We start from the raw sequence: 19,488 nt of genomic DNA, 5'->3' as shown, positions 1-19,488 counted from the left end.
CTCTTTTTTTTTTTTTACTAAAAATTATATTTTAGAATTCTATCCTGTTAATACACATTATGAATACGTGGCTCTGAAAAATTGTATGAAGCAAAATGTTCAGCTAGTCGATTTTCAATGCCAAGCAACACAATGCCAAGAAAAGCATCCAGTATGCTGTAATTTTTGTTGCCATAGCGACCTAGTAAGAGTTTGTCGTAGCGACAGATGACCAGTCCCAAAGTTAGCCGTATCGGACGACTTTGATGAATGTGCGCAGGCGCACGGAAATATGACCAATGGTCATATTGTATTATGTGCAGGAAATGTGTATAGGCACGGTAGCCATGGAGCACTATAGGCAATCAACATTTAGGACAAAATTAAAATAATGAAATTATTGTCACCGTCAAGACAGATCACTTGACTTTATACATGTGTAAATGTCTTCCGTGAATTTCTTGCGGCGTTCTTACTAGATTCGTCTGACGAAATGTCTGAGCTTTTCAATTGATGGGGTAAATAATGTGTTAACTCTTGCCGTTCATTTTGCCGTTTACATTGCAATAAGTTGCATTGTTTGCGAGTTAAAAGTGTTGCTTTTATTAAATCGACTCAATCGACGCATTGAAGCCCTCAACTGTGAATATTCAATGTGTTATTTTCGATCAAAAAAGAAAAAAAATGTCAAGCTTTTTAACACTGTAGCTTCTCCTGTAAAAGCCTCTCAGTTTTCCGATGTACATGTATTGGTATTGACATACGGGGGGGGGGGGTGCTTCATAAATCTGTTCGTAAAGTTACGAACAACGTACAAGCGACTGGTGATCAGTTGTGATGTGCTATACTTACCAGAATTTCATTAATTCAGCACAAGAACTGCTAACCAGTCGCTCGTAAGTCGTTCGTAACTTTACGAACAGCTTTATGAAACACCCCTGGTACGTAATATCTATCTATCTATCTATCTTTCTGTATATTTAATATCTATCTATCTATCTATCTATCTACAGTACATATTGTATCTATATGATCTTTGGTATATATATATATATATATATATATATATATATATATATATATACAGAGAGAGAGAGAGAGAGAGAGAGAGAGAGAGGGAGAGAGAGATTGGCAGCACCTCCCCGCCATGTTCTGGTTAAGTCCTTTGCTGTCACTATATATGTATATATATATATATATATATATATATATATATATATATATATATATATATATATGTATATACATAGGTTTTTACATACATAATAAGGACCTACATACACAATCAAATAGATGCAATAATGCGATAACAATAGCGATATCACATTACACTGTATCGCATGCGCTTCTTATGGGCCGTGTGTCGATTGTGGGAGTCATGAAGTGTGGACAGTATAACAGTATACAATAGGTTCATTGTTGGTTATAATTAGATACATGTATGACGAAACAATGAAAGTAGACTTACCTTAGTCACATTTTTGTGAATTCTTCTACTTTTAATTGTATCGAATGCTGTGGGTACTACAGTTCATGGGAAAACAGACATTCTTGTAGTCATTTGAGATACATTGCACTTTGCTGTATTGACAAGTATGAGACCAATAATGAAATATTCACTGCTGTAGTTTTCGCGCCATGTAAATTACCATCGACCCCTCCCATAAAATAACAACCAAAAACAACCAAAAACAAACAGCAACCATAAACAAAGCAGTAGCTCTAAAAATAGTCCATGAAATCAATTTGAGCACTGATACATTGTTGAATGAAGAACAGAATAAGGATAAGCAGATGAATGAATGAATGAATGAATGTATTCATTAATTTGTCAGTAGAAATTAATGTAGTATCAATTAGACATTAATGATTTATCAAGGAGAGTAAGTGGATGAATTGATAAATAAGCGTAGAAAATTATATTTCGTTTTCTATTGATGTCTTGAAGAAATGATGTCAGTTTGTAGGCCTAAACACGTACTTCAATGCATACATACGATTTCCTTGCTTATAACTGGCACGATAGACAACACGAAGGTTATAGGAGATGTCGGTTGTATTTCAAAGTCAGTGATATTTAACGTCCTTGTCAAGAACACTCAAGAGCAAGTGTCGGTTGACGAAATGCGGCAGATGTTACCGTTGCTGTTTTATATGGTGTACTGATTGTCATACGTGCGAGTTTATGTTTATGTTTAGGTCATGTTTGTTATTTACAGACAATTTCATGGATGTAAGACTGGCAAATTTCTTGAAAGAACCCTCATGCATGCACGTGCACACACACACACACACACACACCCACACACACACACACACACACACACAGATGGAAAAAAAGAAGAAAACAATATCCGCTAAGTGACCTACTTTCGACTTTTGTTATGTGACATTTCGAATTCCTTCGGCTTCGACATCGGAATGAGATTTTTGTTTTATCTATTCATTTATTTATCGTTATTATTATTTTTCATCGTGTTTTTTTCTTTTTGTCTATATAAGATAAGAGCATCTCTGTGCCTCACGGCGTAGTCAGATTTGAGGAGAATGAAAAAATTGAAAGTTTTTAAGCCAAATTGATGGCAGCATGATGTTTTTACGCTCGTAAAAATACACATTGTCTACAAAAAGTTCAAAGCAAATCAAAGCTGCATGTACGCAGGAAATTTCGGGTGTTCGAGAGGATGAGGGGAAAACTTATGCTATCCGGTGTATGTAGCCATGACGCAGTGTCACGTTGTCTTTGTTTGAAATACATTGTAGTTGCTACAATATTTTCGTACTTTATGAAAGGGGATTATACATTCTAAGCACTAGTGTGGTTTCAGTGAACACAGATTTCTGCAGAAGACACCAGTCAGTCAGTGAAGTTTGACCAAGGAGGTATTTGGTTTGACGAAAATCGGAAAACCGTTCGAAAGTTTTATGATTTTGCTGAAATTCTTGGTAATTCACATGCCGTCATCCTTGAATAAGAAAGCCCGCGAAACAGGTGGTCTTAGTCCTACTGTTGATAATGGAAAGAAAAAACTGTTATACAAAGGTATAAAAAATGTCAGACAGTATATTCCAGAAATTGTAAATTATTCTCTAGATTTGCAACGGACGTGTCTCCTGGGCAATATCATTTCCCGTAAAGCCGTCTGAAGGAGGGTTTTGTCAGTAAGTGCTCTTTCAGTATGAAAGATAACGGAAGTATACGTTATATTCCCTTATACGTGTATTCCCTTTTATCCTGTTTATCGTTCCAATTCTGTGTCATAAACTAATGTACTTTTCTGATCAAGCGATAGATCAAACCAAAAAATTAAAAATTCGTAAGTTTTGAAGGATATCCGAAATATCTCTCGAACCTCCCTGATGTATTCCACTCTTATTTCTACATTAGTGAATCCCTAGCCGTTCATTTCCCTTTATTAAGAGAACATTTTGCCACATTTGTCGGTCGTTCCTATAAAGTGTATAATATAATTTGCAACAGGAAAAGGTCGTTGCACCAGTCATTTTGCTTTCTCCGTATTTGTTGAGCAAATTTTCTGGAATCATACCGGAAGAAAGCATTGGTATCAAACTATGATGTCATTATGTTATTTGCGACAGACAATCAAATATAGGAGAAAACGAAAGATCAAATTCTGGGAGCGCACAGTGAAACGTCTTCTCGTTGGATTGATTGCTATACCGTTCCATTTCGACTATTACCGCAGTATGGTTCTATCCACTCATTTGAACTCTTTCGACCTGCACACGTGTTCACTTCCCAGTACAGAGAAAAAAAGGTTGATAGATCATGGACTCTGCGTGGTGTGGAGGGATCTCACAGTAATCCGTCCCAGGATTGAAGCGACGGGCATTTGGCATGGATTCCACCCGACCTATTTATCTATTTATTCGTTCAGTTTTTTTTTTTAATTCTACATTCTACATCTTCTACATCTTCATCTTCATCTTCATCTACATCGACATCTTCAAGGAAGTGAGTTTCTCATTGCACGTATTACAAACACAACATCATAACCACAACAGAAATAAAAAACAAAGTTAAATAAAACAAAAATGGTAAGACATTACCTTTAGTAATTCACCACACAGGAGTCAAGCAGTGGGAACCATGTTTTGCAGACTGAGGACAATTACAGAGTGATTCAGCACCCTAAATATCATGATTATGTATATCCATGCATTTTTTTTTTTTTGGGGGGGGGGGAGGGTAGTCAGAGTTTAAATCACGTACCCTTTACACACACACACACACACACACACACACACACACACACACACACGCATACGCACACACACACACACACACGCACACACACACACACACGTAGGCATTTGATGTTGATAAACTTAAATAATAACATAATGATATACTGTAATATGGGTCTGATCCTGTGGAAAACGGCGCAGCTACCATCAGGCAAGCAAACATGGCCATTTTATTATTTCATATCACATGTACCACGCACATAATGATTAGATTACTGTAAACTATACTAAACTGACACCACGCTGGAATACACACATACAATATAATCAAAGGCCTACATGAAAATATACACTCATTCGCCCATACACAAACATCCACCCACAACCCCATACGTATATATAGCATAATATATGTGAGCATTATATATTTTATGAATTAGAAAAGTTGACAAATAAAACAACAACATCAGCAACAACGAAACCAACAACTAGGAAAACAGACTACAAGCGTCTGAGTTTGCCCAGCTGATAAAGCATTTCACGAGAGATTCATGCACTGGTAGTCAGCGGGAAGTAATGCAAGTTGGAGAAGGGGAGCATAGCACGGGTAACAGATAAGAAGTATATAGAAGTTCGGAGGTATTAACCTCTCTTCACCCCAAACCTGAGTTTTACAAGCCCCTTTTCTTTCATGAGAACAAACATTAAAATGAATGCTTCTCATTAAAAGCCCAACATAATTATCAAAGCCCTTGTATGTCCGCGCAATACGGAGCTATTAATGCTGATGTTTCATCTGCTCGAGTTAACACCTTTGTCACATTCTTACCAAAAATGTCCGTCTCTTATTGATTTCATCTGTGAGAGGCTCGTTGAAAGGAGAGTATAAGATCTGCAATAAAACACGTCAGTAAAGAGACAGACACAGCAAGTGGTACGTAACTATGAGCGAGATGATGTAGACTAATGTATGCTGTGATTCATTACGGTAATAGGCCCCTATTAATTTGTGAATTTCCAGAATGGGAATTGAATAGGATGGTGGAAAAAGTGAATTTTGTTTGTATTGAGTGTTACTGTATAGAAATATCCTCATGTAAATGGCCACTAATTTATATTGCTTTAAAAACATAATACATTGACAGATTAACGAAAGGGACATGTGCATGAACAGATATACTGCATCGTATATGTCATGTATATCAAAATACAAAATACATTTTTTTTTTTTGCATGAAAAAAAATTACATCACGATAAATTGATATGCAATTGAAGAATTAACCTCCGGATCTTTCAAGCAAACTCCAGGGGCTGTTTGACAAGGATAAGGACAAGAAAAACAACATTAAGATGATTGGACAAGAAGAGAAGAAAACAAAAAGAGGACGAACGGGAAAAAAATGAAGAAGAAAGCATGAATTTAAAGCATGATGATGAGGAGGACGATATGAGATGATATTTCTCTACTTAAACACAGTACATTACATGCAACTTTATCCCACCAGCATGAAGATAACATCCACCTCCTTGGCGTGGGGTGTCAAATTCCACTAAAATACATCTTTACTGAGTTTTATCACCTGCTGTGAATGAATTTTCTCCCTAAATACAAACGATTGTGACATCTCGCTCAACATGTACTTTGTGACTTCATGGCTGTTGTTTTTCACTTTACAGAGTAATGAAGTTTACAATTTCTTGGAGCGAAATCCCACTCTTGACCTATGATCCCTATCAGATTTCGCTGTCTTCCCCCATTCACCACCTGCGTTGCAGCTCATAACATGCCTCTGGGTGTTGAAGTTGAAGTTTAAGTTTATTGACTCAACGACCCTCATGGAGTATGGGAGTACAATACCAATCGCAAATTATTTAACAAAATAGAATAATTTCAAATGAAATTTAACATACACATCCTGATGCCATGTATAACACAACTATAAGATATCAGCATATATCAAATACAAGTTTGCAGAAAAGTATGTTATGAAATATCTTATATACAAAATTAATGTAAATATATCTCTATAAAATTACGAACAGTGCAAGCACTGCCTGATGCAAATGATCATACAAAGGATATAGAATATACTAAATATACTAAATATATAAAACTACAGTAATTAATGAAACCTCGAGATATTCGACAAAGTCTTTTTCTCAGTGGAAGTAAACAATTGATCGTGTTTAAATGTGTTAGGATATTTCCTATAATACTTCTTGAGAAATGTTTTGCGTTCCATCTTACAGAAGGGACATAGAAACAAATAGGCCTATTGGAATTCATCGCCATGATCAGTGGCGTACCGTGGGTCAAGACATGGGGGGGGGGGCACCTCATGGCAGCAACATCAGAATTGCATAACGGTATAAATAAATGCGAGCGAGCGGAGCGAGCGAGCTTGAAAATTTTGACATTTTACAGTCCCCAAACTGCCGTTTGTAGCTATATATAATAATATATTTGCTTTTGAAATTAAGGGCGTTGCACTGGGCGCAACTGCTGGCAGTTGCTGGCAGTAACATGAATGGCATAACGATTAAATGCGAGCGAGCTTGAAAATTTTGTCATTTTACAGTCCCAAAAACTGCCGTTTGTAGCTATATATTTTCGCTTTGGAAATTATTGGGAGGGGGCACACCGGGCGCAACTGCTGGCAATTACTAGTACTGACAGCAACATCAGGAGAATTGCATAACGATTAAATGCGAGCGAGCGAAGCGAGCGAGCTTGAAAATTTTGACATTTTACAATCCCAAAACTGCCGTTTGTAGCTATATATTTTTGCTTTGGAAATTATGGGGAGGGGGCGCATCGGGCCCAACTGCTGGCAATTACTGACAGCAACATCAGGAGAATTGCATAACGATTAAATGCGAGCGAGCGAAGCGAGCGAGCTTGAAAATTTTGACATTAAAAATAAATTTTTACAGTCCCAAAACTGCCGTTTGTAGCTATATATTTTTGCTTGGAAATTATGAGGAGGGGGCGCATCGGGCCCAACTGCTGGCAATTACTGACAGCAACATCAGGAGAGTTGCATAACGATTAAATGCGAGCGAGCGAAGCGAGCGAGCTTGAAAATTTTGATATTTTACGCTACAGTCCCCAAACTGCCGTTTGTATCTATATTTTTCGCTTTGGAAATTCGGGGGGGGGGGGGGGCGCACCGGGCGCAACTGCTGGCAATTACTGGCAGTAACATCAGGAGAATGGCATATAACGGTTGAATGCGAGCGAGCGAGCGAAGCGAGCGAGCTTGAAATTTTTGACATTTTACAGTCCCAAAAATGCCGTTTGTAGCTATATTTTTTCGCTTTGGAAATTAAGGGGAGGGGGTGCACCGGGCGCAACTGCTGGCAATTGCTGGCAGTAACATCAGGAGAATGGCATAACGATTAAATGCGAGCGAGCGAAGCGAGCGAGCTTGAAAATTTTGACATTTTACAGTCCCAAAACTGCCGTTTGTAGCTATATTTTTCGCTTTGGAAATTCAGGAGGGGGAGGGGGGCGCACCGGGCGCAACTGCTGGCAATTATTGACAGTAACATTAGGAGAATGGCATATAACGGTTAAATGCGAGCGAGCGAATCGAGCGAGCTTGAAAATGTTGACATTACAGTCCAAAAACTGTCGTTTGTAGCTACATGTATTTTTTTCGCTTTAGAGGGAGGGGGCGCCCGGTGCGCCCCCTGGATCCGCCACTGGTAGTAAAGGGTGTTGGTTTATGTTCATGATTGGGGGAGTATGACCAGCGAGGGGGCGTCGAAGTGACCAAGCGAGAGAAGGATGTCCAAAATCTGCACTTTATAGAGCATCCCCTAATTTGTTTGCGTTTGTGAGTGTGTGTGTGGAAAAGTTAGGAAATAGCCAAGGGCAAGTCTTATTATTGGCAATGCAAGGCATTTTAATATAGACTAGTATGTAAAGCAACACTGCAAAATCAATGATCAAGCTTAGATAGCAAATGCGCACAACCTATCAAACATCACATTGCGTAACATTGCAGCGACTCTTTTTGCCATTCCGATGCTCTGAGTACACTGCGCACATCCTGCATATATTCAAAATGCCAACTAGGAATCACGCTGAATCACAATCTTTTGTCGTCTCCGGGCTTTTTGAACAATGTTTCACTATAATACCTCTTTAGTTATATGGTTAAAAGAAATCTTAGAAAAATATCTTTTTTCTTGATCATCCTTTCATGTCGATTTCAAAATCAGTTTAGTAACCCTTGAGGGAGTTGAATTACCATTTTGGTAGTTTTTTTTTTTTTTTTTTTTTTACTAGCGGATGGGGGGGGGGGGGGGCACGTGCCCCCCCCATGCCCCCCCCCCCCCCCCCCCCGAAGTTACGCCACTGGCCATGATATCGTTTTTAGAACAATGAGTACACAGACGTTCAGTTCTTGGAATGCATCTATGTGAACGTCTGGAACATAGCCTATTTTCCTCAGCTAGGCATGTGGCAATCGTTCTCGTCCATGCTTGATCACATCTCTCCGCCGTTTTCCCAGAATGTCGAAAAAGGTTTGTTTTTGTACACATCTCATAAAATGAAGCAGTCTTCTCATTTCGTTTGTACAAGTTTTACATGTTAATTAAAATTGCGTTTTCATCATGAGACAGAAATATGTGGGTGACTTCCAGACGCTCACGATATGATGATAGTCCCATGCATTACGTTTTATGTCGGTAGTGTATTTCCTGTGGATAACGTAGGGTCTTCGTCGTGTCCGTAGCTAGGGTAGTAGATATCTATACATAGTAGGGCCTGTATGAACGTAAATTCGAATTGTATGCACGCCATCACCATATCTCAGAGATTTGCACTTAATTCTTCATGTTTGTTATCTTCAAGTCTGCATAGTTTCTGACGGGAAGTGCGGAATATTTTTTTTTTTTTAATTATGAATGTAGACCTACATGTATGTAGACATTTCATCAGGTGCGGTTGACAGACGGTTGATCCCAATCGTCTATCATCAGACTTCATAATATTAAGACAAAATAAAAAAAGGACTGAAAAAAGAGTGCCTATGAATGGCATAAGTCATATGAATAAATTATTGATTCCTAAAGCCTACTTCATCTAGACACCCAATGCCCCCCCTCCATGCATATTAAATGGTGAGTTTGCAACAATATGAAAGTCTTTGTTCAATTTACCTTTTGTGTTTGTGCGTGTCTTTCTCCGATCTCCCATGCTATGACTTGTTAGCAGAAGCCTACGACGAGGTACTTTACTGTACCACCAGAGAAAGATGCTGCTGAGAAACAACCGAGGGGGGATGGAGAGAAGGAGAAGAGGTGGAAACAGAAAAAAGGGCTGAGGAGGAAGGCTGACCCTTTCCCAGGCCCAGCTCCCATCCCAGGAGAGAAGCTTACAAAGTACAAGAGAGGGGAGAAGAATGAAATGGTGTGTACAAACTGTTGTTTTCCTAGCCTCTTTTTACAGTTAACACTTTTTACACTAGCAGCCTGCATTTGAAGGGTTTTTATAGGAGACTCAAATTTGAAAAATTTAGTGTAAAGTTCGGCAACCCAGATTCAGTCTAGTGATCACAATGATACATTCATCAATTCTACTACTGTAAAAATGGATATTTCCTCGCGAGTAATTTTTCACGATTAGCTGGGTGAGAAGAGTTTTGCATGTTTTTAATGCCGCAGAATCAAGACACCAAGTACAGGAACATACGGCAAGCAAAAATATTCGCGTGCTTTTATTTGAATTTAAATTATTTACTATCTACACCATGCAATTTGCAAATACTTTGTTAAGTGTATTTAGACTATTTCATGTAAGCTGTTTTATGCAAGTGGGCGGTTTGTCAGACAGACACCTTAAACTGCTTCTTGTTCTGATCCCAGTTGCGTGATAACTCTTTGGATTGATTGGCCCCACAGGAGCTGGCCTTGATATTAAAAATGGTTATCTTTCTCTTCCTCCTAAAGATTAAATATACATGTAGGTCTTGTGGTGGACATTAATGTTGTGATGAAATTAGATGAACAGATTGATGCTGTGATGAAATCTGGAAACTCAGCTTAATGTTAATTTTTATATGGTGTCAATGGAATGATTTCCATGGTTATAATACTCGGCTTTTTCATTCAATGAATTAAAAAATTCTTTGCAATTTCCGTATTTTGAGTTTGCTGTACAATATGAATAGGAGATGTTGTGCTGTTCTTCATTGAAACAGGCAAAATGGTGATTTTGCTTTTTCATACAGCAACTGGATTTGTTGAAAGTTGTATGGCATGATTAAGACCTTTGCAGACAAGGGCAATGCAGAGGGGTATGAATGTTTTGACAGGCAATGTCCTTCTCTTTTTTTCTTTTTTTTTTTAACTACCTTGCCTTCATTCAAATTCAATTTGTGTAGAAAGAGGTCTTATATGCGCCTCACAAGACCAACCTAAAGAGGAAAGAAGATCGGTATTCGCTGGCTGCGAAGCAAGCAGCCAGGAGTGAACTGTTGCTGCCAGAGGAAACTGGGTAAGATATTGGCAAACATTTCTTCCCTTTTTCTCTCAAGGAGATGGAAGAATAGTTGCTGTTTTGTGCAGAAATTATATGATTATGTATTCTATATATAATTATATTTTAAAATTATATAATTTTACATATTTTACATGTGATGTAACCCTTTCCACTCCAGGGACTTTGTCAGTGTTTACAACCCTATGGAGTTTTCTGTGCCATTTGGTGCTCAATGCAAACATAGGGCCTATATGGAAGATTTCCACTGGATGATGTCTCGGCATCCAAGCATACGTAGGGAATTTCTTTTCTCTTTTTGGTTGTTGGCCATAGAGAGACTATCAACATACTGTGATCTCATTCCTTCCACTTGACAGTTAGTTGTGAGGTTTAAGGGATGGTATGGTTTTGATTGATAATGGGGATTCCGATTTTAACTTTTGAGGAGATAATTAGGAACCATTTGTTTGAAATATTAAAGAGCATATAATTCCAAGAGGAATTTAATGTTTATTTGATGAAAATCTTTTTGAAGTGGCTGAAATATCCAATATTAAAGTACGGTAGTCCTGTAATGAAAGTGGGACCCACATTTTATTAGGACTACCTTGTTTCGCTTAGTTTTTGGATATCTCGGCCATTTCGTAACTGATTTCCATCAAACAGACTTTAAATTCCTCATATAATTGTATGCAGTTGCCCCATCTAAACCAAAACTATACTTTTTTTTTTAATTTATTTATTTCATTTATTTTGAAAGGGTTGCTTGCTCAGCAAGGTCTGATTTTCAGCAAGGCCCTTTTTAAAAACAACACATAAAATGTACGATACAGAACATTAAAATACGCAAAATTGCATGAATAATATACACATTTAGCTGTAAAATGTTACAGAATATATAAATCATTAAACAACAATTAAAACTGAATACAACAATTCAGTGGACATTATTAGACATCATAGATGAACTGTAAAATCATCAATATATATACATATTTATGTAACTGGAATGAAATAACACAATTTCAATTCAATTAAAAAACATGTGAAATTCCAGATCTGCTAATCCTATGGTAATGTACTGAAGAGTTATGATTATGTAAACGTTTGTATATGTTTGTGTGTGTGTGTGTATGTGTATATGTGTGCGTTGCATGTGTGTGTGTGTGTGTGTGTTTGTGTGTGTATGCATGTATGTGTATGTAGGTTTGTAAGTACGATGAGTGTTTGAGTATGTAGGTGCATTGCGCGGCAAGAGCTTAAAAGAAGGCAACATTATACAAGTACAAAATAAATGCAACGTAAAGGACATGACTGTGACGAGATTGTTACACTAAGCTGGGGTACGTACAGTTTTTTAGTTTGACATTACAATAGAGATGTAACACGAACCAGCTCACTCTTAAATATGGAAAGTGAATTTGCATTTCGACATTCATCAGGAGGAGTTCCATAGTTCTCCTCCGATATTAATGAAGGTTTTTTGATAAAAATTTGTTTCACACAGTGGCTTCCTTAATAATTTTCTGTTTGAATAGATTATGACATAACTGTCAATGCTAGATGATCACCAAGGTAGTATGTGAAACAATCTGACCATATTGTCATCAGTTCATTGATGATGATGATACTGATGATAACTGTATTGATACATTTCATCATCATCATCATCACCACCAGATGATATAAAATTAGTGCATTTTAGCAAAGGCAGACAGGTAGAAATATATCTTTTGCCATCTTTATCCAAGCATCTGTTTGAGGATCCTGTATTTTCTGAAGCAATCATTTAGCCATCAATGTGTTTACATTGGTTTTCACAAACTGTGAGTGATTCTGAACAACTTTTGCATTATGTTTGAATGCTGTTGAGATCTGGCATTACTTGGCTTAGTTTAGTCTCCGGGTAAACTCGGTTTGTACAATATTCCTGATTTGCAGATATCTGGAGGCAGATGAAGGGGAGGAAACGTACGACATTGGTCAGGAGGAGATAAAGAATGCTGTGGATATTGCAAGTGCAACCAAGGTTAGTGCTTACTCTTCTACATCATTATTTTGTTGCAACTGATTGACAAATTGCCCTACATCGACGTAAATCTATATTGGCATAAGACTACATTGGCAGTTTGTCAATCAGTAGCAATAAAAAACATCTAGACGGAGGAATTTTATGAATTTTGAATCATTATTTTGATTACACAATTTGATTTATGATTGACGCTAATATTTTAGTGTTTCTCGTCTTGTTGCAAACTCAGTGTAGTTTATTTGCAGATACACTTAGATTGATATTCTAAGTAGGCCTACCTGTTGTGGAAATCATGCTTTGTACAGAAGCAATGCTTTGTCTTTCGTATTCTCCCCTTTGTGTGATAGTCTACCCTATATCTGTCAATAATAACCTCTGGTTTTGATTCATTTGACACTCAATGAAAACTGTCAAGTTTGATTTTATCTGTATGCCGCATTACATTTAGCTTTGTGGCACTTCGTATGATACACAATATAATAATGATAACTACTGCAAGTACCGGTAGGCTATTGCACATTACACCAATTTACATCGTACCATCGGCATTATCACCCATACTGTCTCGAAGGAATGAGGAGGTTGCTTCACTATGTGGTTCTAACCTATTGTTGTTATATTACTGCACATGACTTGGCCACATTATTCTGTCTGTCCATTTTGTGTCCAGAGCTTCGAGCTCCGCCTGGAAGAATCCGGTCCCTACAGGATCAACTTCACCCGCAATGGGCAGAACCTACTCCTGGGCGGTCAGAGGGGCCACTTGGCCGGAATCAGCTGGCAGACCAAGAAACTTGAGTTTGAGATTAACGTGATGGACAACATTCGAGACGTCCAGTGAGTAATCCCAACTCCAGCCAATGCAGAAGACTTTACAGCATGTTTGTTTCATCAATGGGTCATCGACCACTTTATATTTAGAATAAATGCTTTGATGATTTGCATATCATGATCACTGCTTATAAGAATGTAATCTTTCATAAACAGCAGTGTCAAAAATGAATTGAGTCCAGCAACATTAGATGCACATCATGAACGACTATTGGTGTGTTCTAGCACTCTAAGGCCAACCAAAGCTGAACTGAACTGTGCTAGATTTGGAGCGTTCGAGTGCTCTGTTGAAAACATGTACTTCATGAGTTATTTTTAGAGGGGGTCATGTATTTTGTAGCAAAAGGGTCATTCACCTGGCGTGCTTAAACTACTTAGAGATTTCCCGAACAAAAAGAACGAACGCTTTGTACTATGACATGATGTGCATGTTACGCACATTCTACACATGCGAACTTTCGGTATGCCTTTGGTACTCTATAGGAGCACATCAGGAAGTGGTCCACTTTTGGTTTGGTTCAGTACATTACGATGCACTTCAGGAGAGTTTGAGCTCCCCTGTGGCTCGGGTATGGTACGGTACAGTTCGCTTTAGGAGAGCACTTCAACGCACCCCATCTTTTCTAGGATTAAGGCAACGGAAGTTTTTCAATTATTTCACATCAACATGTTGGACTTGAGATTAATCTTAAAGAGTTTCGTGGGATTCTTCTCTTTCTTCCCGGCATGTTGCAGGTGGTTACATCTAGAGACCATGTGTGCAGTGGCCCAAAGCAAATATCTCTACATCTACGATAACAGCGGTATCGAGCTCCACTGTGTGAAGAGGATGAGTGACATCAGCCGCTTGGCTTTCCTACCTTATCACTTTCTCCTGGCAGGCTGTGTGAGTATGAAAGGCACTGTACAGTACTGGTTGGGGTGAGGATTCAGGTTAATAACATGCCTAAGTGAGATAATGAGAAACCTCTTATGAAATATGAAAGAGCATGTAATTTTAAAAAGGATTCAATGTTTATTTGATGAAAATTGTTTTTTTGATATCTCGGCCATTTCAAAACCGATTTTCATCAAATAAACTTTTATTTCCCTATAGAATTGCATGCTCTTTGACATCTCATAGAGCGGTTTCTGAATATCTCGCAAAACGTTAAAAGCTAAATCATCACCTCAACCAGAACTGTACAGTCTCTTTAACTAGCCTGCTTGTAGATTACTGTATACGCCGAGTATTTCACGAATTTCATGAGTCAGGTGCTTTCGTGAATTTAAAGACATGCGAAAGTATTGACTCTGATCCCAACATAAAAGTGATGTGCACGCATACATGTCTTCATTCAGTACTGTACTCCATGATCATAAATTTACACTCGCGGAATTTTAGAAACTCCTGATTCGCGAAAAATGAGACTCGCTAAATATACGGCACATGCAGTAGTCAGATTACACCTCTCTATTAGAAATTGACAGTTGAAATGCAGATGGTGTATGGACTTTGATTTAGATTGTAATTCAACACCCTTCATTCTAATGTATGATGCAAGTATTTCAAACGCTGCGCTAGTGCCTTCATGAAAGAGAATGGTTGCATAACAGCCTTTCCTGTTGGAGTGAAGTTTAAAGGTATGGTATAGTTTTGGTTAAGATGGAAATTCAGGTTTCCATTTTTTGCAAGATAATTAGAAGACACTTGTATGTAACATTAAGAAGCATACAATTCTAAGAGGAATTTAAAGTTTATTTGATGAAAATTGGTTTTGAAATGACTGAAATATCCAGAAACAAACGGGTCCTAATAAAAGATGGGACCCACCTTTTTATTAGGACCGCTTTGCTTTACTTTGTTTTTGGATATCTCAGTCATTTGGAAACATTTTGACTCTTTGTGACTTGACTTGGAGCCAAAGAATTTCTCTCTAATTAAAGTCACCTACCTTGTTGCTCTTGACTGGGCAGTTATTCTAAACTTTCTTTTGCTTTTTGCTACCGTAAAAGCTGTGATTTTTGTGTACAGGTGAGGAGGTCACAGACATTCTTATGAGATGTTGTTTTCGCGATTTAACACTGATGCTATTGTTAGACCCATCAATTTACTGCATGTGACGTCGTTTTCAAGTGTTGTTGAATTTTTCACAAATATTTGCAAATATCAAACCCTCACAAAAATAGCTGCTTAGATAATACAGTATATACAGTACAATGTGTGATAGAAATAGAGGAAGGTGTCAAAAGCAGACAAGAACAGCACTGTGGTTGAACTTTCACACTGAGGATGAAGTTTTGGGATATTACTTAAAGGATGTGGAAATGAATCACGAGAAACCTCTCCTGTTCTTTGGCTGAATTGAAGACTGTATTCTTACCTAGGTCTCGATCTTTATGGAGAAACTTTATTGATTCCACTCATATCGTATGATTCTTTATTATCTGAGACTACTGACAATATCAGAGCCAACTAGGCATCTGAAATCGAAATTTTAATTCTGTATCATTAGTACTGTGTCCTCTCTTACCACATCAAAATCCTGGCAGAACTCTGCGGGGTATCTCCACTACTTGGATGTGTCTGTTGGGAAGATGGTCACCTCAAAGTACACCAAGTCCAAGCCGCTCAAGGTCATGACCCACAATCCTCGCAATGCGGTCATCCATCTGGGTCATGCCAATGGTGAGTGGACACTGGTCAGCAATATTATATCTATCATATTTTCACTAACTGCCCATGTGATCATATGTTTCGGTCATCCAGATGGTGACTGGCCACTGTCTCCCGTATGCGTCCATCTTTGATTGTCTTTTAACCCATTGAGGACAAGTCCCGAGTATACTCGGGCAAGTGTCCATGGGAAATGCTTGTTATACGTGTAGCAAAATCAGCCCGTCCTCAACGGGTTAAATTGTAAGTGTATTCCTGCTGGATAGAGTCCTGTGTCCGTATGTACTTTATATGCAGTGTGCTTTGCAGTGTTTTTATTTTTACAAATTTTGCAAGTATACCAACATTTGCAAAATGGATTGCTCCAAAGTATTGCCTTCTGTCACACAAACATGTTATATATCATCTCCCAAAGAGGTAGATTGCTAAATTTCGTCATTAAAAAAAAAAAAAAAAAAAATGGTGATATTACTTCGTCCTCATTCTGTCGGTGCGGTTCTTGATCACAAATTTTACCTCTTGCAAAATTTGTCTTGCAAGTCCCAATGTGAGAAATATTGTGCTTGCAAAAAAAAATGTTTGGTGTGTACAGTACTTACCGCTAAACTCAGTCTTTATGGCAGCAGTGATAATGGGGTCCAGCTTGTATATAAATGCATGTGAATAGTCAAACAGAGAAAGTGTGAACCATGTACATTAATTTTTGCTCTGTGTGTGTGTATGTTTGGTCTCTGTATCTTACTGTCTAATTTAATCTCTGTCAACAGGAACAGTAACTTTATGGAGTCCAAACTGCAAGGAGGCACTGGTGAAAATGCTGTGCCACAAGAGTGCAGTGAGAGCACTGGCTATAGACAGGCAGGGGCAGTGAGTACACTTGCCATGATTTCTTTCAATTCCACTGGGTCTACCTTTAGTTTTGATTGAGTCGAGTCTCTTGATTTTCTCCTTGTAGCCGTAAAGGGAACAGACAAGTAGTAATTGATTAAGCATGGGACTACAGAGCTTAAGAGTTCTCGCTCAAGGACAGGCCAATATTGAAGGATGTTGTGATTTTGCTTAGGGCACTCCTGCTGTTGCTAGTGGACTTTTGAACCAGGGACCTTAAAACTGAAGAGAGTCTGTAGACATATTCACTGAGCCATCCACAGCTATTTCTCATGGATGATTACACCTATGTAGCTGGCAAAATCTTCAGTTTGTCTCATTGTCATATCTTTTTCTTAAATTGCCTTGAATAGTAATGATTGTATGAATGATAAATAACTGTGTGTGAGTTGTATTTTGCATCTAATGCTAAGTAATTTGTGATGAGAATAATGGTTTTTGGGAAGACACAATCATGGTGTAAGTGAAAAGACATGTCATATATCTGCTCGTCCCTAAATTAACTCACCGCTCCCCCCTCCACCAGGTACATGGCAACAAGCGGCACGGATCAGCAGATCAAGATCTTTGACCTCCGGACATACCAGCCCCTGCAGTGCTACAAGGTGTCGTACGGGGCGGGGCAGCTGTGCTTTAGTCAGAGGGGCCTCCTTGCCGCTGCCTGCAACAATGTCGTGGAGGTATGGATAAGTCCTGTGTTCTTCTGGAGTGTGCTAGCATGTTGCCATTTGGGTTGTTTGAATGCAGAAATGTATCTTTGTCTCCATTGGGATGGGTAGTTGGGTTGGCAAGTTATTATTGGGACACAACAGTGATGAAAACATTTTGATGGAGTGGGTGTAGTATTGGCAGACTATCAGTAAATGATGATTCAGTGGGGAAGCTTTCATTTGTTGTGTAGCACAAGTTGAAATCCCTCCATTAATTCAAAAATATACGAATTGTAGCACAGATGGGTATGATGTCTCTCATCGCATGGGAATTAGATTTTGTACTGTGTACGTGTATGCAGCATATCCGTAATCCCTGGTGTCATCTCTTCTATCATTGGTCAACCATTTTATTCTGCAGGTGTACAAGGATTGTTGCCTGACCAATCAAGAGAAGCCTTACATGAGGCACAGCCTGCGGGACCGTGTGACAGGCCTTGAGTTCTGCCCCTATGAAGACGTCCTGGGCGTCTCCCATGTGAACGGTTATGCCAGTCTACTCATTCCAGGTGAGCCTTAAAGGATAGAATCTTGTCTGAGGAAAAAAATTTAATCAAAAGTATTCAGTCGTGGATATCTAGAGTTTCTTTTCATTGCTAGCAGTGTTGTATTATCCTTGTTTCACAGGTTATAGGTAAACTATATGTTTCACCCTTGATTTTTGAAATGTCAGTCAAATTGTCAAACACAACAACAACGAAGGTTACGGCAGGCTCTCTATTTCGTAAACTTGCGATCAATAACAAGATAGGCTTACATGCTGTGTTTTGTGGAGTAAAAATGACAAACTCTGTAATTGTAATTTACATATCATTTTGTCGATCTTGTTTTCAAATCAATCCATTGTGGCTGGAATAACACGTTTGTTCACGCAGTCACAACATCAAATTCATGTTAAGACTTCATCAGGTCTTCTTCCTTAGACCCTGTAATTGCTAAACTTGAAGCTAGTATTTAGATTTGATGCCATCTGAGAGCTGAATAAAGAAAGTTTCTGCCCTTTGACTGATAGAAGAGCATTTCATTCAGCAGATGACACTGAACCTCTTAAAAAAAACAACTAAAAATGTCTATCTTTTGTTCCCTCAGGTGCTGGTGAACCTAACTTTGACGGCCTGGAGGCAAACCCGTATCGATCCAAATCGCAGAGGAGAGAATTTGAAGTCAGAGCGCTTCTCGAAAAGGTAAATGAGAACTGACTGGCCAGCTCTGTCTTTGCAACTGATTGACAAATTGCCCTACATCGACGTAAATAAGCACTGAATTGATCAGTGTTTTAGTAGTAGCCATGATAAAAAATCATGGGCGTGTACATACTCGAGCAGGACTCGAACCCACGACCTCCTGATCACCGGACAGGCGTCATCTCCACTAGACCACCGAGCTTTCGCCCGACAGCAAGTGTTGGTTCTAATCCTTATAGCATGCAGCGGGTACTGCTTTGTTATTCAAATTTATGAAGTTCTTCCGTCGAGATGTTTTCATTGCAACTGATTGACAAATTGCCCTACATCAACGTAAATAAGCACTGAATTGATCAGTGTTTTAGTAGTAGCCATGATAAAAAATCATGGGCGTGTACATAGTCCTGCTCGAGTATGTACACGCCCATGATTTTTTATCATGGCTACTACTAAAACACTGATCAATTCAGTGCTTATTTACGTCGATGTAGGGCAATTTGTCAAT

At 38.5% G+C, this 19,488-nt stretch overlaps 1 protein-coding gene across 1 annotated transcript in view; it reads left to right on the top strand.

Moving 5' to 3' along the window:
- The first annotated feature begins 8,653 nt into the window (after window positions 1-8,653).
- Window positions 8,654-19,488, top strand: part of LOC140240740 (WD repeat-containing protein 46-like) — a 22,508-nt gene continuing 11,673 nt past the window's right edge. Inside the window, exons 1-11 of the mRNA XM_072320505.1 lie at window positions 8,654-8,722; window positions 9,417-9,611; window positions 10,585-10,697; window positions 12,624-12,711; window positions 13,385-13,551; window positions 14,281-14,431; window positions 16,078-16,213; window positions 16,969-17,068; window positions 17,616-17,769; window positions 18,161-18,308; window positions 18,889-18,983. Of these exons, the coding sequence (XP_072176606.1) occupies window positions 8,711-8,722; window positions 9,417-9,611; window positions 10,585-10,697; window positions 12,624-12,711; window positions 13,385-13,551; window positions 14,281-14,431; window positions 16,078-16,213; window positions 16,969-17,068; window positions 17,616-17,769; window positions 18,161-18,308; window positions 18,889-18,983 (1,359 nt within the window). The 5' untranslated portion in view covers window positions 8,654-8,710. The remainder of the gene's footprint in view (window positions 8,723-9,416; window positions 9,612-10,584; window positions 10,698-12,623; window positions 12,712-13,384; window positions 13,552-14,280; window positions 14,432-16,077; window positions 16,214-16,968; window positions 17,069-17,615; window positions 17,770-18,160; window positions 18,309-18,888; window positions 18,984-19,488) is intronic.

This window comes from Diadema setosum, chromosome 17 (genome assembly GCF_964275005.1).
Source record: "Diadema setosum chromosome 17, eeDiaSeto1, whole genome shotgun sequence".
Classification (NCBI taxonomy): Eukaryota; Metazoa; Echinodermata; class Echinoidea; order Diadematoida; family Diadematidae; genus Diadema; species Diadema setosum.
Note: the sequence above shows the minus strand (reverse complement) of the source record. Positions and strands in the feature narration are given on the sequence as shown.